The 20,567-nt window shown below is 37.2% G+C and overlaps 2 protein-coding genes across 3 annotated transcripts; both read right to left on the bottom strand.

Annotated features, from left to right (window-relative positions):
• Positions 1–936: 936 nt before the first annotated feature.
• On the bottom strand, positions 937–5,422 carry LOC142627585 (uracil-DNA glycosylase, mitochondrial). Of its 2 annotated transcripts, XM_075801460.1 has the most exons (5): positions 4,687–5,422; positions 4,357–4,387; positions 3,449–3,584; positions 2,504–2,587; positions 937–1,363 (listed from the first exon to the last, which is right to left on the bottom strand). In XM_075801460.1, exons 1-5 carry the CDS (start codon positions 5,323–5,325, stop codon positions 1,297–1,299), a joined length of 957 nt encoding a protein of 318 aa, XP_075657575.1. In that variant the 5' UTR covers positions 5,326–5,422; the 3' UTR covers positions 937–1,296. The 2 variants fall into 2 exon arrangements, with proteins under 2 accessions (XP_075657575.1, XP_075657576.1); XM_075801461.1 differs by lacking the exons at positions 937–1,363; positions 2,504–2,587 and adding an exon at positions 2,773–2,919 and having other exon boundaries at positions 4,687–5,388.
• Positions 5,423–5,727: 305 nt separating this feature from the next.
• On the bottom strand, positions 5,728–6,468 carry LOC142628796 (uncharacterized). The gene has a single exon (XM_075802835.1). It carries the CDS (start codon positions 6,466–6,468, stop codon positions 5,728–5,730), a length of 741 nt encoding a protein of 246 aa, XP_075658950.1.
• Between the last annotated feature and the right edge of the window lie 14,099 nt (positions 6,469–20,567).

Raw genomic sequence — 20,567 nt, 5'->3', positions numbered from 1 at the left:
GCAATTACTTGTGAAACCTTGATTTTGAATTATAACATTGAGTTTAATTTAGGCATATGCCTTTTTTGTGTTAATTTGCATATTCATGTTATGATTTCTCAAACTTATATATATATATATATATATATATATATATATATATATATAATTTTTAAAATATTTTTATTTGATCCTGTGATTCAACCGTTAACCCACTAGTTGAATCAGTGACCCAGTAACCTAACTCATAAACTAAGTCAACCTCTAATCCGAGTTTAATAACTATGACCCTCCCTCCTCTCATAGGAGGTGTGGGCCCTACCATGAATCCCACGCGGAGGACCACACCTCTTACGAGAAGAGATCATAAATGAAAGTGTATCACACTATACAAAACGTCTATCTTAGCGTAAGTTTGGATAGCAATGCATTTGCGTTTTTTCTGTGAGTTTCATGCACTGTTCACAGGACCTGCAAGTACGAAATTCAATAAAAACGACTTTAAAACTAGGTCTCAAAGTACTACTCACATATTTAAAAATTATTTTATTACAATGTTTTCAGTTTTCAGCAATAAACAACATCCAAACAAACTCTTATTATACAATACAAGATAATGATACATTGGGGGTATTAGGCAATACACTCAATTTGCTTGACTTTCTTCTTTATGTTGTTTGTTCAATGAAGTTTTCTCATACAGTTTTCTTCTTTTTTAATGTTTATTTTATTTTTTTAACTAAATCAAATGTATTGTTTTTAGTTGTACATGGACCCCAGACTAATATTTTATTCAAATGCTCAACTGAAAATGGGCTGGAAGTAGAAAATTTGAGACCTCATGCAAGATTTTATGCTGAGTATTATAGATGCGTATAGTACTCAGATTTTATAACGGTATGTTCAGCAACACACCAAAGGCTGAAATAAACTACAAATAGAGTATGCTCAGACTGAAAGAAGATTAATGAAATTAGAACTTTCCAACGTTGCAGAACTTCATACAACCTGATCGTCCACCTTACACTTATATGGAGAGGGGGTGCCATGAGAGCTGGAACTCATTCGCAACATTGCAGAGCAAATGGTATTCAGAAATAGGCAAGGCATGAACAAAGATATCTGCACACAAATGTGCTGAGCTATTTGGAAAACCACAGGGGAAATGTGCAGCATCAGAACATTCCTTAAAAGTATCTTTAGAAGGGAAACTTATTTACATATGAAAGTAGACTAAACTTGAATTGCTAGTAAATCTCAAAAGAGATTTTAGCAAACACACAAAAACGAAGTTGGGATGGGAGCTGTTCATCGAAGTCAAAGTTGCCAATCTATGGGGGCAATACTCCTCTGTTCCAGAAGCTGGTTTGTGCGAGAAAAATGCCTGTCAACATTATGGGAAATTAAAAGAATACCATACTACATATACAAGTTTCTTGCCCATACTACATATATAAATACCTTCTGGATACTTTTAAATATAAGACATGTTATCCAAATAAAAAAGTACACTTGGTGTGGGTAAATTCAATGTCATGCTTACCAATAGTTCAGAATTGTATTACTAAACTTGCATAAAGAATTTCCAGAGGGAAAAAGGGAAAACAGAATAGAACATAACAAAACTATACCAGCATAAAGATCTTTAATGTACCATATTTAAAATTAAGACAGGAAAAAAGAAACAGCATGACAGGTTTCAGTATTAGATTCAAATTAAAGATTAGATGGTTGGGATCCCTACATACTACTGTGAACTGCCTTCCCAGACATGGAAAATTATCTTATAAAACAGTCGTACAAAAGACATCTCTGGTACAATAGGCGTGGGTCCCCACATGTTGTGAGAGAGATGTCTCATGAGATACCTTCTCCCCAAACAGGCAAACTAACCAGTATCATAGGTAGGATACACCAAAAACGGTGTGGACTCATCAACACTGACACATATAGGGAAGGTAATACACTATGTAGTAGCTACAGTCTACAAGCCATAGCATTTATCATGATATGAGGGTTTATATAGAAATCAGAATCAGTAATTCCCCACTATACTTCAATTAAATCGAGCCTTAATCACAATTAATTTGGGCTTGGCCTAGTGGATGCTCTTCAAGTAGTTGGTGTTGGCAACTTGTATAGTCCTCTTCAATCATATGCATAATTCCCCTTTTTTTTTTAGAGTCAACATGTAAATAAAGTTCAGTTCTTAACTTGGCTTCATCTTCTTCTTTCTCTAGGAAGAGGCTAGTATACCATATAAGTTAAGAGATTCTTTTAGACAATGTCTAGCCTCTGAAAAAGTGTTTGTTGCAACACCTTGGGTCCTTGCTACCATCTACATCCCTATTTAGTATGTCTTTCAGGCCATCTACAATCCTATTAGTAGGAATTCACAAACATGTAAGATGGTGCAGAACTAGATTGATATATTACAAATAATTAAGCAGACATGGTGCTTTTATTTTTATGAATTGTGAAAATTGGAGAATTGTAATTGTGTGCTTCATGAACTTAAACTTACTTGCAGCTAAAAAAGCCTCTGTTAGCAGACAAACCAGAAGGATGTGCTGCTTTGAGAATGTGATGCTTAGACTCATCAATCAACCTGTGCAACATCAATTTATTAGAAGCATGATACCAAAATCCTCCAATCCCAAAACAAAAAGTTGTGTTAGGAAACTAGATTCTCCACATTCTCAAAAGACAGTCAAAAGTCCATCCAACTGATATATAAAGAGAATGAAGTCATAATTTCTCTTGGGTGATTGGGGTTCAAGTAACAGTCAAGTAATAATGGCATCATTTGTGGTGTTTCATATCTATGGTTCGAATCCCATCTTCCCCTCCCCCTCTACCTACCTGTAAAAATAAAATAAAACAAAAATTCTCTTTTGGTAGGTGGGGTGCTTTTTAAGCTGAGGTTTCTGAACTAGTGACCTGATTTTCAAACAGAAAAAATGATATTAGGAAGTGAGACACATATCAAGTCAACTATGACACCCTAAAAAGCGAACAAATAAATTAACCAAGAGCGGTAGATCAAGATTATCTTTAACGTTGGCTAAGTTCCAGTCCTTCAGATGCCAAAAAGAAACAGTGCTAGGCATCCACAAAAATGACACTCTTATATGATTAAGCTCACCCCGTCAAGGCCAGTGATTTTTCTAAGGATTTCACTTAGGTGAACAGTCTGGCTTACATGGCATAATTTAGGCACCTAATTCAGATTAGATTGGTACTCATGTCTCAGCAGGAACACTAAAAGTTGGAAAAGAGTGTCCACACTTTTCTTTTTGAAGTTATGCATCAATTTGTATGCAGGGACGTGGTAGGGAGCAGCTGGGTGAGGTGTATCTGTCATGTGGGTGTGAGTGAGAAGAGAAAGTTTAAAAGAAGACAAGTATTTTTATTTGCTATGTCTTCATCAGGAATTCTATAAAAATCTAAGCTTGCCAAATGGTATTACCTGGCTTTTGCTTGAGCTGAGTTCCCCCAAAGGAGAAAAACAACTCCTTCCTTCTTTAGTGAAATAGATTGAATAACAGCATCAGTAAATTGCTCCCATCCTTTCTTTGCATGAGAGTTAGCCACATGCTTCCTAACTGAATATGAAAATAGAAAGTTAAAAAAAAAAAAAAATCACTCCAAAAGAAAAATACTATATGCTGCCAGAATTTTTTTTCCTTGCTCAATAAAAATGATCTTTTAAAATTCAGGCGTGAAAAAACATTAGCATAACATCAGTGCTCAGGATCAAGAGGAAATGGTCATGAACGAATAGCATAGGCTTCAACTACAACATTTTATTGCAAAGTAGAAGCAAGGATCATCCTTTACTTGTTTTTGTAATATTATTCCAAAATAATCAAGACCATATTAATTCTTAAGATTATGTTGTTGACTTTTTTCTGATCAACCTACTGGGGTCGAAATATAACTTAGGCATCTGTGACATATAGTAAAGACATTTTGACTTGCATTGATTGCAAATCATGAATTTAACCATTACAATAGTTTTTTTTTTTTTAATTGCAATAAGATTTACAATCAACAAGTTAAGCACTATGAAAAATTTTGAACTGTATCTTATTAAGGGAAATGAATGCAAACACTAATTCGTTCAATACTCATGCTTGCAGCTAGAGAGGACTCATATGATCTGTCCACAGGATAACTGCTAGCTGGAATATACAGATTTCAATTAATAACAAATGCAAGCATAAAGCTTTGGAAGCACTGCCTCAATTGTGCTTGAAACACAACTATCATACAACTTAACACCATAGCAATGTTCACAGGAAAAAAAAAAAACTAGAAGATCTAACAAAAACATGTGAATAAAACACATAAGTTGAGAGAAATCAGGAATTTCACCTGTGAGGACAGCATTGAGCAATAGTACACCCTACAAAAAAACAGTTTAAACAAATGTCAGGAAATTAAATGATATAGAAGACAGTAGTATAGAAAAAATATTTCAAATTATAAATTCATTTCACACAGAAACAGCATGTTGTTACTCATAATAAATTGGGGAAAGACACTGCACATTTTTTACATTCAGCAAATAATTTAGAAGATACAGACATGTGTTGAGCAACACTTTCCTCAATACTCAGTCCAAATCCACAAGAGCATGGTTCAAGAAAACTTAATTTATCCAAAGAAAAATGGAAAATTTCTATGATGTTCAAAGCACATTACCTGTACAGCCCATTTTAGTAAATTCCCATGAGAGGGGATTTCACAGCCAAGATCTTGGTTCAGTTCCTTAAAAATATTGAGGAGACTAGAAGGGAGCTTGACTCCTTCAGGGACAGAGAAGGAAAGGCCCATTGCTTGGCCAGGCCCATGATAAGGGTCCTGTCCTAAAATGACAGCCTTGACATTATCAAAAGGGGTAGAGTTGAGAGCATTGAAGATCAAATGAGGAGGTGGGTATATGGGAATGGGACCACCACACATCTCGGTTTTGAGAAACTTGCAGAGGTTGAGAGCATAGGGCTTTTGAAGCTCCCCGGTAAGAGCTGCTTCCTCCAACCATGTTTCTTCAACTAACAGCTCTGACAGTTTTACGTAATCTGATTCGGATTCAGTTTCTTTGGCTTTGGTGACTTTCTGGGTACATATTCTGAGATTCAGTCTGGCTTTGGCGACCAATCTGTTGTGTTCCATGCGGGATTTTTGATGGGCATTGCCATTATCGGTATCATCTTCGCTGCTGACGACTGTTTTACAGACAGCTGAATCCGGCGGTGACGACAGTTTTATACGCTTCGGCTTCGGAACTGCTGCCGCTGGTTTGAAGAAATCCATTAGACTTCTGGAGGAACCCGAAGCCATCTGTTGTTGCTGCTGTTGTTGTTTTTCTTTTTTTTATTTTTTCCCCCACCAAATTGGGCGAGAGTAAGGACACTTATAGCGAGTAGTGACTGATGACACCAAGTCCAAGAAAAACTTGGGAGGGAAAAAAAAAAACCACGAATTTTTATGTACGAAACTAAAGGCGCCAAGCCGATATTAATATTATAAATATTACGATTTTAAAATTTATTTTTTATAAAATACAAAAATTTAATATGAGATTTAGGTGAATGTTTAGTAATACCAAAACATTTCAAAATGGAATTTGAAATTTTGCAAGGATGGGATATAAAATTTATTTTATTTTATTTTTTGATAGAGAAATATGAAAATTCCATTGATCTGAAAACAAATTACAACAGAATCAAAGAAACACAAAAATTACGATAAGTCATCTTCTAGAATTTGCTGAATGAAAGGAGGAGAGACCCCCTTCCATGTGTGGACTTGACCCGAGAACTTTGCTTCCCTAGCCAATTCATATGCAGCTCTGTTGCCATTCCTTTTCAGATGTTTGAAGGAGCTCCAGCTAAAGGCCTGAGCCGAGGACTTGATGTCCTGGAGGATGTGGCCGAGCTCCCCCCCATTCTCATTCGAATTTAATGTCTGAATAAGACTTAGGGCATCAGACTCAAATATGGCTTTGGAGGTCCCCATTTCTGCAGCAAAAAGAACCCCCTGATGCAACACATACGCCTCTATGACAGCAGCAGAAAAAGTCGATGGAAGGAGTTTATTGAGAGCTCCAACCGTGGCTCCGGTGTGGTCTCTAATGATAATACCAATGCTAGCATGTTCTCCATCATTTGCAGTTGCTCCATCCACGTTAATTTTGTGGAAGCCTTGAGGGGGAGGAGACCAATGAGTCCTATCCGTTGGGTGAGAGGGGTGATCATGAGTGCTTAAGGTGACGAAGTCTGTTTGAGTTCGCTTTGCTATCTCCCAAGCTTGAGTTGGAGAGTAGTCGGTGTCGTTGTGGATGGCATTGTTTCTATTTCCCCAAATAGTCCAGGCAGCCATGTAGAATAGGTCCAGATCAGTAGAAGACCCTTTTTTCCAGAAATTGGGTTGTGATGCCGATGAGGTCATGCATTGGAGAAGAGAGGTCCATGGGGCAGTCATTTCGACAAGCCCAAGTTTCCTGGCATGTTTGCAATGGAGCAGAGCATGGGTTGTTGATTCCAATTCTTTGTCACAGATTAGGCAGAAGCCAAAGGCATTTAACCCCTACGTTGAAGGTTGAGCATTGTAGGAAGACCCTCCAAGCATGCCCTCCAAGCAAAAATTTTAACTTTTGAAGGACGTTCAGCTGCCAAATTCTCTTCCAAAAGGGAGAGGCTTGGTGGTTTGATGAGCTTTCTCCGGCTGTACCTGCATCGAGCAACCCCTTTGCCACATAATAGGCACTTTTCACCGTGAAGAATCCTTTTTTATTCCCCATCCAGATTAGAGAGTCTTTAGGTAGGTTGTGGCTGAAGGGAATTCTAAGGATTTTATTTGCTTCAAAATGGAGAAAAAGAGATCTTACTAAATTTGGTTTCCACCATTTACTGTTCTCATCAATAAGGGATGAGACCATTAGGAAGTCCTTAAAAGCTCTCGGAGTGGAGATCACTTTGTGAGTGGTTGGGGTTGGAATCCATTTGTCTTCCCAAATGTGGATCTTCTTTCCGTTGCCTACCCGCCATCTCGTGCCCATTTCTAATAACCTCAAGGCTATTGTAAATGCTTCTCCAAGCATAACTCAGATTGCTTCCCAGTTTTGCACTTAATATATCATCACGGGGGAAGTATTTTGCTCTATAGACCCGAGCCATTAGGGAGTGTGGGTTGGAAAGAATCCGCCAACCTTGTTTGGCTAGGAGAGGCAAGTTAAATGCTTGAAGGTTTCTTAAACCCATGCCCCCAAAAAGCTTTGATTTGCATAATTTCTTCCAGCTCACCCACGCCATTTTTGTCTCATTGATTTCTTTGACCCCACCAAAAATTCCTCATCATTCTTTTTAGATCATCACATAAGGTCTTTGGCAATTGGAAGCAACTCCTGGTGTATGTAGGCACCGCTTGAGCAACTGATTTATAAGAATCTCTCTACTCCTAATGGAAAGAAGTTTTTCCTTCTAGCTAGCCAACTTCTTGCTTACTCTCTCTTTTATCTCCGCAAAGACTTGCTTTTTGGATTTACCAATTAGGAAGGAAGACCTAGGTATTTCTTGTGTTAGGAGCATTGCATATGGCCTAGGATGCCCAAAATTTCTTCCTTAGCATCGTTAGGAGTGTTAGGGCTAAAGAAAACAGAGGACTTATCTGCATTAAATTTCTATCATGTGGCTGCTTTGTAGGAGCTAAGAATTTGAACCAGCTCGAGGCATTGTTGGGAGGTAGCCTCATAAAACAAAAGGTTGTCGTCTACAAAGAATAGGTAAGTGATGGTTGGGCAGCCCCTACATATGGAGATACCCTGGAGGGCTTGGGTACGGGCTGCCTGGTGGATGAGGGTTGATAGGCCTTCAGCACGTAGGAGGAAGAGTCCCGGAGAGAGGGGGTCACCTTGTCTAAGGCCCCTAGTGGGAGTGATACTACCAAATGCTTCGCCATTAATGATGAGAGAATAGGAAACGAATGTGATGCACTGCATAATAAGAGATATCCACCTCCCATCAAATCCTAGCCTTTCCATAACTCCCTTCACAAAACCCCACTCAACCCTGTCGAAAGCTTTACTCATATTAAGTTTGATGGACATAAAATTATCCTTCCCTTCAGATTTGTGATTAAGGTAGTGCATAAGCTTAAAAGCAACTAATATGTTATCGGTGATTAGCCTATCTGAGGTGAAGACACTCTGGTTTTCGGTGATAACTGTGGGTAGGATAGCTTTGAGTCGGTTTGCAAGAGTCTTGGAGATAAGTTTATAGACCACATTGCAAAGGCTTATTGGTCAAAACTTCGTCATTTTGGCGGGGTGAGTGGTTTTTGGAATGAGGGCAATACTTGTTTGGTTTATTGCTGCCATGGGAAGGTTTTGGTTGAGGACATTAAGCACCATGCTAGTAATATCAGCTTCTACAATGCTCCAATATTTCTGAAAAAATACAGCTGACATACCATCGGGGCCTGGGGCCTTGGTGGGATGAATATGGTGCAGGGCTTTTGAAACTTCTTCTCTGGTGAAGGGTTGAGTCAGCTCCTCATTCATTTCTCTAGTGACCCTCGTTGGAATAGCCCTGGTAATTTCCTCAATACAACTTGGTGATGATGTGGTGTATATATTTTGAAAATATGCCACTGCCGTAGCTGAGATACTCTCCTTGTCATCACACCATCTGCCATCCTCACTCCAAAGTCCCAAAATTTTGTTCTTTCTCCGTCTATTTGAAGCTCTAGCATGGAAAAATTTTGTGTTTTTATCTCCCTCTTTGTACCAATGCACTTTGCTTCTCTGATGCCACAAAATCTCTTCACTATCAAGTAAATCATTCAATTCTTTCCTAAGCTGATTTATTTCCACACCCCTAGAACCATTACAGTCTTGAGCCGTGAGCACATTGAGCCTATTCCTCCTCTCTTGGATTTTTTTTGGAATGTTGCCGAACACATCTTTGTTCCACACCAATAAGTCAGCTGCACATCTGTTAAGGTTGGAAGCAATTCCCTCAGGAGTGTTGGCAGGTACACCACTAAACCAAGCTGCTTCAATAATCTCATGACAATCCTCCCTTTTAGCCCATAGAGCTTCGAAGTGAAAACGTTGCTTGCGAGAAGGGGGGGTGTGGCTTGGGTCAGAAATTATTAAAATGCTATGGTTAGAGGTGGACTCAACCTGGTGCTGGACTTTTACATCTCCAAACATATTCAGCCAATCGGAATTAGCAAATTCTCTGTCTAACCTGAGATACACCCTGTTATTTTCCTCTTGCAGGTTGCACCAGGTAAATTTTAGGCCATAATAACCAAGGTCCTGGAAACCGCACACATTCACAACCTCACGAAAACCATCCATTTGGTGCTAGGACCTCTAAGCTCCCCCTAGTTTTTCTGTCATAGACAAAATCTCATTAAAATCACCACAGCAAAACCAAGGTAAAGCAAATTGATTACTTAGGTAAGAGAGTAAGTTCCAGGATTCCTTTCTTATGTGAGTTTCGGGATGGCCGTAGAAACCTATGAATATCCATTTGTTGTTATTTTGCTGCTCAGATATTATGGCATCGATGTGCTGAGGTGAGTAAGATTTGATCTCCAAGTTAGTCTCTTTTGACCAAAGGAGAGCTAGACCTCCACTACGGCCCCTACTAGGAACAAAAAGGCCATTTGAAAATCCCAATTTGTATTTAACTTTTTCCATACGTTTGATTGTTGCTTTTGTCTCCGTTAGGAAGATGAGATAAGGATTCCATCGTCGCACATATTCGCACAATGCGTAGACTGTCTGAGGATTCCCAATTCCCCGACAGTTCCAACATATGCAATTCATGGCACCTGGCGGTGCTGCCTTGTAGACACCGCCAATCCATCAGGTATGAGAGTGGGGGTGGAGTGTTGTGGAGTGCATAGTTTTTTTAGTGCAAGAGAGGTACCTTTTGTTTCCTCAAAGAAAACAAGCTTATTTTGCCTTTTAGTACTAGAGCGTTTCACCTAGGTTCTTGTGGGGGTGGATTGTGCTTGTTTCCCCTTCTCACGTGCATTCCTCTTCCAGTTAGTCCTTTCCTTGGGCTGTGCTCCTTTTGTTGGGCTTAAGAGAGATCAGATTGCATGGACGGGCTATCTTTCTCTATCGTGGGCTTTAGAGGACTTGTTACTTCGTGGGCTTCCTGTGTTGTGGAGCTGGGACGGCCCACTAAGGAAGATTTATCTCTGGAACCCTTCCCTGATGCCTCCACACAATGCTTGTCACGAGGGAGGCAAAGTAACTGAGCTATCATGTCAGAAGATCTGATCCTGTTGCTACTCCCCGGATTTTCCGTTGCTTGGAGGCTTGACCCTTCGATATCACCCTTCCTGTCAGAGGCATAGTCTTGTCTGTCTTGTCTTGCGCTTTGAAAACCTCGTTTTGCCCTCCGGTCGGACTCCTGGTCCTTTGAGTTTTCAGTCACCGGGGTTGATTTTTCCCCAGATATATCCGCTGATTTCTCCATTCTACCATCATTTAAATCGCCGTTGCTGGAGGCTCTAGACCTCTCTGTACCCCCTTTTGAGTTCCCCCCCACTTTGAACCAATCCCCATATTGTTTGGGGGAGTCGGGGCAGTAAGGGAAGGTCTCGCAATGTCTGTCGTCATGCCCCAGGATTTCGCATTGGAAGCAGAAACATGGGAGCCTCTCATATTTGAAGGTAACCTATGTTTTGCTCTTATCCAGGTTGACAACGTTACCTCCTCGGCAGAGAGGCTTACTTAGGGGTAAATCTACCCGGATCCACATGAATTTTGCCTGCTCCAAGAGCCTAGAACGCTTATCTGTCTCAATATATAGCCCTAGGCTATTTCCTAAATCTCTTCCAACTTCCTCTGATAAGTTTTCGAATAGGAGGCCCCAAACTTGGACCCAAAAGGGAGAGTGTGTGAAGGATATGTTTGTAACAGATAATCCTTTTTTCCATCGGCATAATAGTAGCTGGTTGTTGTCAAAATTCCAGGGGCCATTCCTCTCAACCCACTCCATCTGGTATTCCAAAGTAAACTTGAACTGAAAAATATCTTTTCCCACATCAACGATTCTTAACTCAGATCCCATTTTCCATGCCGCTCTGAGTGTGTTTTTTAGAGCCCTTTGGTTCTGTTGTTGGTTTGAAAGTAGCTTACCAAATAGACTTAGTGCACATTCATCCATGAGGTTCGATCTACTCATGGTCGAAGTGGCTATGTCCTCTTCTTCATCCTTGGTGAGCTGAAGATGCTTGAGGCCCCTGTAAGGGGAGGGAGAAGACTCAGAGAGTCGAGAGAGGCTCCTACCAGGGAGAGTCTTATTGATACTTTATAAAATTTATGTTTTACACCATTCAATAATAGATTGCCACATCAGTATTTTGTTTAAAATTTAATACATTCTCCTATATTAAATAACATTTCAATAAATTCTCAATTTGGTAAGATTTATATATGAGTATTAGAATTGATTGGGTGTGATTGTGGTTGTTCTTAAATATGTGATAAAATGATGTGGCATGTTGAGATTGAATGGGTAAAACATGAATTTTATACCACATTCTTACAAAATTTAATCTCTTCAAAATATTAGGATAAATTACACTTAACTCTCCTAAACTATACCCCTTTTCCACCCTCTAAACTATCTGAATGCACATTTAACCCCCTAAACTATTACCCACGTAATACTTGCCCCCTTAAACTATGAGAATGCACACTTTCCCCCTAGAGTATTACCCATATACCACTTTGCATCGCATCTCATTGGAAAATTGTTTAGGAAAATAAGTGTGCATTTGTGAGCACAAGTGCCCCAATCGCGAATGTAGTGGAAGTGGTTTCCTTATAGGAAGTACACCTTAGCCTGGAATGACTGATATTTATTAGAGTACTTGTTTCAAATCCTAATCTCATCAAAGGGTCCTCTAAACATATTCATCTTATACTCACACACACTCTAAAATGCATCTAACATACAACACGGCATATCATCCCACATACATCATGGTATAAGATCATATCGTTCATCTGGCAAAATATCCAAGGGCAGCACAATATCATAAGGCTACAAAATCAAAAGACATTAGCATCAAGCACATTCAAACATTCAAGCATATAAACAAGAATACTCCTTGTGTTCAAGCATAACATCATGGTCATTAATCAAATCAAATGCATGTTCATGTGATTATGCATGACTTACCTCGCAACATTACAACACCTATGCATCAATGCATGTCCTTGTTCTTATGCATGTTCATATTGTTCATCAAAACTCATAAACCTCAATCATATAATCTAAACAGAAAACAAGTAAAACATGTTCTTCTACTGACCCTGTACCTAAACTTGTGAAACTAAGTTAACATGGGCTAAATATGTTATTAAAGGTAGAAGAAAGCAATGAAATAATGAAAACATGCAAGAACTCTAAATTTGGGTTTTTGGGCACGAATATGTGTGTGAGACATGGGGCATGCGTGCACATCCCATATGTATGCGTACGCATGTTACAAGTATGCATACACATGCATAAAGCATGCGCACGCATACAAACCCAGAAACACAAACCTAGAAATTGCAAACAAAACAGGAAATCTAGCAACCTATCATGCTTTTACTATGAAAACTAAACAACAAAACACTAATAAAAACAACTTAAACTAATAAACAAGATATTAAAACAACAAAACACTAATAAAAACAAACAAACAAGAATGAAAGAGACAAATCTTATTCAAACACTAGAATTTTTTTGAGCTTTTGATTTGACTGTTCCCCTCAGTTAATCTAATCAAGACAAAACCAAAAGGTTAGTAAAATCATAAACTCGAAGGTCAAGACCAAAACAAGTCTCAACTAAGTAAAACTTCAACTTGAGGATGTATGGAATAAACTCAGTTTTTGATTCACTATTTTCTAGTAAATTGGGTATGGTTTAGTAAAAGAGCCTTTAGGGTCTTTTTGTGTGATCATAGAGGAGTGTAAGGAGGCTCCCAGCTGATGTGAGATTCATTCTACATGATTTTTCTATCAAAAAAACTTTCCTTACAAAATTCTGAAACGCTACATGCATGCACATACACGGGGTATGTGTGTGCATGCTTTCAGTATGTGTGCACATGGAATAAACATGCGTGCATGCAAATGAAACATGTGTGCGTATACTTAGGGTTTTCCTGCAAGTTTTTTTTTTTTCACCAAAACATCCTTTAAGCTAAAGGTTCATAAGATTGGGCCCTAAATCAATCCTGGGCCCCCGAGTGATGTCATTATTGGGGAACAGGGGCTCGAGTCGTAAGGGGTACTATGAGAGACCAATTAGGTGATCTCTTAAAAGAACGTACTTGGTACCTTTTTGGGGTTTTAACTAATGTGGAGTCACCACTTATTTTTTATATTACAAGAAAAAAATGAACTATTGTGAGAGACCGCAACTTCTATGAGAAAGGGTAATTTCAAAAAAGAGATTTTATGGGTGCTTTACAAGGCACCTCTCTTTTTAGGTAAGTGGTGTGGAGTCGCCACTTATTTTTTTATACAAAAAAAAACAATACAACTTTTAGTCTGTTTGGATACCGCTTATTGTTGAAAACTAAAAATATTGTAGCAAAATAATTTTTAAATATGTGAATAATGCCATGAGACTCATTTTTAATGAAAGTTTTGCTTAAAAAAAAAGTTTGTGGGTCCCATGAACAGTGCATGAGACCCACTGACAGATGCTGGACGCAGCTGAAAAATCATTTCAGCTCCATCCAAACGTTCACTTTACATTATCAAAATGATTCATTGATTATATAAAAATAAATACAAACATCATAGATTGAATATTACAAGGCTTTGAGTCTTAGTTACAATCTACCCAATAATAAAAAGAAAGACAAAGCATAGGTCTACCAATCCAAAGGAAACTAAGTTTGAAGGCTAGGTTACAGAATAGAAAGGTGTTAGGCACCCATTCCGCCCAGACAGAGTCTGGTCTTCTAGACTCTCATGGCCAATATACTCTTTATGCATGATATGAATGATATGTTGCATACATGACAAACTAAACCAAAACTAACTCACATAAATCTCTTTTATGAATGTGTCCTCTTCTTTTAGAAAAAAAATTCAGATCTGTTTTTGGTGAATAAAAAATTGATTTGATTCATTAAAAAGAAACCATATATGTTTTGGTATAGGTAAAAAAATTAGTTTTGTAAAGAAAAACCAAATCTATTCTTGTTAAATAAAACAAGATCTTTTGCTTTAGAAAATATCAGATCTATTTTGAAAAAAAGTAAAAAAAAAAATGTTTTTTGGTTTGTGTGTATAAAAAATCAGATCCGTTTTGTAAATAAGAAAGTCCAAATTTGTAGAGGAGAAAAGAAATCAGATCTGTTTTTTTATGAATGAGATGAGAAAAATACTTTTTAGAAGATGACTATACTCATGAAATAAATTTACGTTACATGCATCAAACAAAAAACATCTTAACTATTGACTTCCTCTTTCCAATTTCAAAATTCTACTATATTTGTGACAGAGAAATTTTCTTGAGAAAAAAAAAATCAGATCTGTATTTAATGAAAATACAGATTAGTTTTAATGTGTAGAAAAAATCAGATTTGTATTTAATGAAAATGCAGATCAGTTTTGATATATAAAAAATATTTAGATCTGTATTTAATGAAAATACAGATCAGTTTTGATGTATAAAAATTCATATTTGTATTTAATTAAAATACAAATTTGTTTTGATGAGTAAAAAAAATTCCGATCGATATTTAATGAAAATATAGATAAGTTTTGACGTGTAAAAAAAATTATTAATGAGCAAAATTTTGAAAATCAAAAGAAAAATCATAATAACAAAAGACTTATTTAAAGACATATTAAAAAAAAAAAGTTTACACAACACATAGCAACAACATCAAAATTTTTTTTTAAAAAAAAAAGTCTAAATCTATTCATACATCGTCAAGTAGAATTAATAAAAAAAAAAAAACACAATTAAAGGAAAAGAAAAACTACCTCTTGCATGGAAATGTTCTTCTTAGTGAAGGAATATTTTAGGATTCAAAGAAATTTATTCAATTCTCTTTGAAACCTAATATTTCTTGCTTACAAAAAAAAAAATCCTAAGGTTAGAGCCTCCAGAACGTCTTTAACATAAAAGAGAAAAAAAAGAAAAAAAAAGTCAGAAAGAGGGGAGTCAGAGAGCATGAAAAAGTGTGCTGAATTTTGAGATACAGTCTCTACTTATAGAGGTTGGGATGTTTGAAAAATTAGCTAAATGATCAGAATACAAATTGGGACGTGTCCTTATCTCTAAAAAATCCAAAAGATGTGTCTTAGTTCAATCCAAGTGCCCTTGGGCTTGGGCCTGAATTTGTGCCAATCGGCACTCCAAAAGTGTTGAATGGCTCTTTTCGGTGCCGGTCTCGCGTTTGAGTTTTGATCCATTTTGGACTCATTTTTTTTAGGTTTTTTGAGCCAAGACTTGCACTTAGACGCATTTTATAATACATATTCTAAAAATTAAACTCTTTTCTTGATAATTCAAGTCTTTTCAGCAATGATTCTCTTGTCAATAAATACTCCAAAAGTCTTGATTATCCACAATTTTATTGTTATCTCATTATCCCCTTTATTCCCATGCAAGCAAGCCTATTTTTGACGCTAATTAACAACCAATTACAATATTATTTAATTAATTTTAATTTTCTAGCCAATCAGAATTAATTTAAATTAATCATGTGTGGTTGATTCTACCTAAACACAATACATGCTAACCACGTAATCTTGATCATGCGATATCTTTCAATCCGACGGTCCGATTTGAAAATCTGGCATACTGTCACGATTGTTAGAACCTCAAGATCATTTTTATAATATACAATAAAAAAATTAATGCATTTAATGCAATTATGAATTTTGGGTATATAAATGGTCATTCTAGTTATCTTCCTTTATTAAATTTTGAGCACAAAATCAAATGTCTACAGAATGCCCCTCATTGAAAGAGTTTGTAAAGCGAATGTCAATGTAAAACAAAGACACTGATTTTGGAAGCCATGATTTAATTGAGGTTGAATTTTCAAAGATTACCTAGCCCATTGTTTGAGGCTCTTGGTCATATAACTTGTGAATGAAGAAGTCTAAAGAGACTCCATTGTGGAAGGCCACTAGGAGAATTTTGTAGTCCATTTTGTCTACTAATAAGACTTCCTTGTTGAAAACAAAACTTCCTTGTTGAAACAGCCAATGAAAGACCTTAGGCTTTCATTTTCTCCTTACTCTATGTTTAATAGATTGGATGAAGAGTGCTTGTGCCTTTGGCTTTCGACAAAGTTTTTAACGAACAACTTCCTCAACTCTTGGAATGAAGCTATAGTATTCGGTGGTAATTTGTTGAACCATACTCTAGCCGAGCCCTTCAATGATGTAGGAAAGGCTCTGCACATGATCAACTTAAACATAGCAATGTGATCGTAAGGATCTCGTGTTATGTTGTACGAGTCCAAGGTAGGCATCTTGAACTTGGAAGGTAAGGGATGAGTTGTGATCGACGTGGTGAAAGGAGAATCTGTCTTGTGGATGAGGTTGTCTATGTGTGTTCTTCCTCTCATATAGTTCCTCATTTGTCTCATGGCTATCTTCATCTGGTCCATTTCTTTCTCCAAGTGTGGTACCCTTTGAGTGATGGTGCTCCTTAACTAATCTTCTCCTTCAACACCACTCTTTGCCTTCCTTTCCTCTGGGTTTCATCTAGGCTCCTCATGGTTTGTACATCGATATCGACGGTGCTTTTTCTTGTGGACCTCTTTAGTCAAGTCTTGGTTTTGCTATGTCAGCTTCGCAATAGCAACAACAACGGCCATGGAATGCAATTGTTGTTGGACGGAGGCTGGTGGAGGATCTAGTATGCGGTTTGGATGGTTGAAGGCGTCTTCGGTCTCTAGATGTTCTGGACTAGTGGCCATTGATCTAGTCTGGACCATACAACCTTTTGTCTTTGAGAGCAAAGTGACTAATACTTCTTGTTTCCCACAGACGCCGCCAACTGATGAGGTGTGAAATTAGTTGGCCGTATGCTCTGAACTTTAAAGGTGGATCCACAACCTGAAAAAGAAAGAAAGACTATCGAAGGTGACTAGAGTTAACCGGCCAAGGACCTTTCGACGGTTAAGTCAGTTTCTCTATAGGACTCAAGTATGATAAGTCGATGAATAGTGATGTGTACCTTGATTTAGTGAGGCTTGGTTCCATTTATAGAGAGTTTGGAGTAGGCCAACTTGTTAGGTGCTACTAACATCGTGGGAGATGTGTGAGCTTAGTGGGGAGAGTGGAGCAAATTTCAGGGAACTCGCCCTATGTCTCGGAATAGTGAATCGTGGTGCAATTGCTCTTGGTTTGGAGAAAATACTTTAGAATTTACTAAGTGTTTGTTGGTCGTCTACAACCTATTGTAGTGTCGAGGATTTACCTTTCCTGGACTACCTTTCTCCATGGTGTTATTGTTTTTCCTCTTTTCCTTTTGGATAAATATTTAGATATGGGTCTTCATGGATGACTCCCATGGATGATATATACTTTTAATTATGCATCATAAAATATAACAGAAAATTAATCTAGGAGCTATGTGAATGAGAATAAACCTTTACGTATGTAATCAATCCACTTGAGAATTGACCAAGGAGTGGATTGGTCACATATTCAAAACATACTTCTCCTTCACTACCCTTATTCATTTTCCTTTAATGGTTTATGTATTTTATTTTTTTTTCGTTTTGTTTTGTTTTTAAACGGAAAGTGTGAAGGGGGTTATGAATGCATAATAGAGCCAATTTTAAATAGATAAAGTGACACTTTTTAAATCACGCATAGGTACATAAAAAATCAACCTAAATCATTCGTGTGTATAGTATAATCAACTCAAATGCTTACTTTATAAAAAAAATGCTATTGGTTATTAAAGTGGCACGTGTTGAGTTTTTAAACCGCCAAGACCCAACAAAACCTACATTTATATATATATATATATATATATATATATATATATATATATATATATTTAATCTCTTGTTAGTGTATATCTCATATTTAATTTAAATTTTATTTATTAGTAACTCTATGATTTACTTGAATTAATATGGAAAATGTGATACTTTTTCAACATATTCTTAAGCATATATAATGACATGGGTGTGCTAAAAATATTTTTTTTGGTAGAAAATTACACTTTACCCTCTAAATTGTACCCTCTTTTAAACTTACTCCCTTAAACTATGAGAACTCACACTTACCCTCCCAAAACTATTAACCATGTAACATTTTCCACCATTAACTATGACAATGAACATTTTATCTCCTAAACTGTTACCCTTTTAATGTTTTGCACCCTATCCCATAATAATAGTTTAGGGAAGTAAATGTGTATTCTCATAATTTAGGGGGTAAGTGTAAAATGAGGTATAGTTTAGGGGGGTAATTGTAGATACCTCATTTTGTATCTCTTTCAACTCGAGCCCCCATTCCCCAATGACAACATCACTTGGAGGCCCAGGGTTGATTTAGAGCCCAATCTTGTGAATCTTTAGCTTGAAAGATGTTTTGGTGACGATAAACCTACAGAAAACCCCAAGCATGTGCACTCATGTTCCATTTATGCACATGCATACCTGTGTATGCGCACGCATGTAAGGCTTCATAATTTTGTAAGAAAAGTTTTTTGGACGTAAAATTGTGTAGAGTAAATCTCACATTGGCTGGAAGTCGTCTTACACCCCTCTATGATCACTATAAAAGGCCCCTAAGGCTCTTTTACCAAAACATGGCGAATTTACTAAAAAATAGTGAATTAAAGAGGGAGTTTATTCGAAAACATTCTCAACTTAAATTTTTACTTGGTTGGGACCTATTTTGGTCTTGACTTTTGAGTTTTTGGGTTTACTAACCTTCTGGTTTTGTATTGATTAGATTGACTAAAGAGAATGGTCAAATTAAAAGCTCAAAAGAGTTCTAGTGTTTGAGGTAAAGGTCTAACTTTGTCTCCTTCATTCTTGTTTATTTGTTTGTTTTTATTTTTGTTTTATTGCTTTAATATCTTGTTTGCTAGTTGGTTGTTTAGTTTTCATGATAGGTTGCTGGAATTAATGTCTTGTTTGTTGTTTATGGGTTTTTGTTTCTAAGCATGTATGTGTGTGCATGCTTCATGCATGTATATGCATACTTGTAACATGCATACGCATACACTTGGGATGTGCATGCATACCCTGTGTATGTGCAGCATGTTCGTGCCAAGAAACCCAAATTTAGGGTTCTTGTTGTTTTCTTCATTTTCTTTGCTTTTATCACATGCTTAGCACTTGTTTAGTCCAGTTATTGCATGTTTAGGTATTAGGTCAGTAGAATAACATCTTTTACTTGCTTTTTGTTTAGGTTGTATGATTAGGGTTTATGTTTGGATAATAACATGAACATGCATTGGTGCTGTGATGTAGAGAGGTAAGTAAGGTAAGTAATGCATAAATCATTTGAACATGTATTTGTTTGTTTAATTTTGAGATGATTGAATGCCACGATGAATATGATAGATTAATGCCATGATGATTGAATACATATGTGATAGTTGAGTTACTTATTGCCTTATGGATGTTTTATGATATGATGCTTGCTACCTTTGGATAATGCATGAATTGATTAGATGAATGGTAGGATCTTATGCCATGTTGCGTGTTTGATGCATGATAGACTATGTTTGAGTATAAGATGAACATGTTAGAGGACCCTTTGATGGGATTAGGATTTGGAATATAATGAGTGAAGGTCGACCTATGGGTTAGGCGAGGTTGGGTGCCTAATATCTTCCTATCCTTATGCCTAAACTCTAGGCACGTGCTATGGTAAAGACCAATCCTTCTATAAGGGCGCTATATATATGGTTCCTAGACTTAATCTAAGTGGCGACTTCATTTACACCCTCCGCCCGATCCACTCTAGCCAGAGGTGTACTTCTCACGAGGAAACCATTCATCGCAGGCGCTTGTGCCCACAATGACGACTTCATTGGGGATAGAGAAGTTTGACTCCAGTGTGCTCCATTTCCTAAACCTAAAAAATACTTTTCTAATATTGTTTTGCACACATTTTCACTTGGTTCTTTTTCCCTTTGCCATGGTTGGAGATGAGTGGGAAAATGGAAGCTATATTTAGGGCCAAATCTTTCCAAAATTCATCACACCAATTCACAATCCGTGCCATTGCCTATGATGAGTTTTGATATGGGGTCCACTTAGGCCCAAGGTTGGAACAATGGCCCACATAATTGTGACTGACTTACTGATCTATTTGTTTAGCTTTAAGGAGCTTACCCACCCATAGAGAGATCCTAGATCTTATTAAAAAATGACACCCTTTATATCACTTGTTTGTTCAATCGTATATTTTGTGAGCACCTATAGTTTTAAAAGAAAAATAAAAGAATAAAATTGGAAGGATGACCTAAAAGTTATGGCATACCCTAAGATTTTGGGATGGAAAGAAAATAAGTATCTCGCATGTAAGAGGTTAAGGCGTACTTTCC

Source organism: Castanea sativa, chromosome 3 (assembly GCF_040712315.1).
Source record: "Castanea sativa cultivar Marrone di Chiusa Pesio chromosome 3, ASM4071231v1".
Taxonomy (NCBI): Eukaryota; Viridiplantae; Streptophyta; class Magnoliopsida; order Fagales; family Fagaceae; genus Castanea; species Castanea sativa.
The sequence above is the reverse complement of the archived record's forward strand: the minus strand, read 5'-3'. Positions and strand labels throughout refer to the sequence as shown.

Coding starts and splice junctions, on each gene's coding strand:
- LOC142628796 (XM_075802835.1), bottom strand. CDS start 6,468: ATGACTGCCCCATGGACCTCTCTTCTCCAATGCATGACCTCATCGGCA.
- LOC142627585 (XM_075801460.1), bottom strand. CDS start 5,325: ATGGCTTCGGGTTCCTCCAGAAGTCTAATGGATTTCTTCAAACCAGCG. Junction 2,588..3,448: donor TCAGCTCAAGCAAAAGCCAG/GTAATACCATTT, acceptor GATGTTGCACAG/GTTGATTGATGAGTCTAAGC. Junction 1,364..2,503: donor AGAGGCTTTTTTAGCTGCAA/GTAAGTTTAAGT, acceptor TAATGTTGACAG/GCATTTTTCTCGCACAAACC.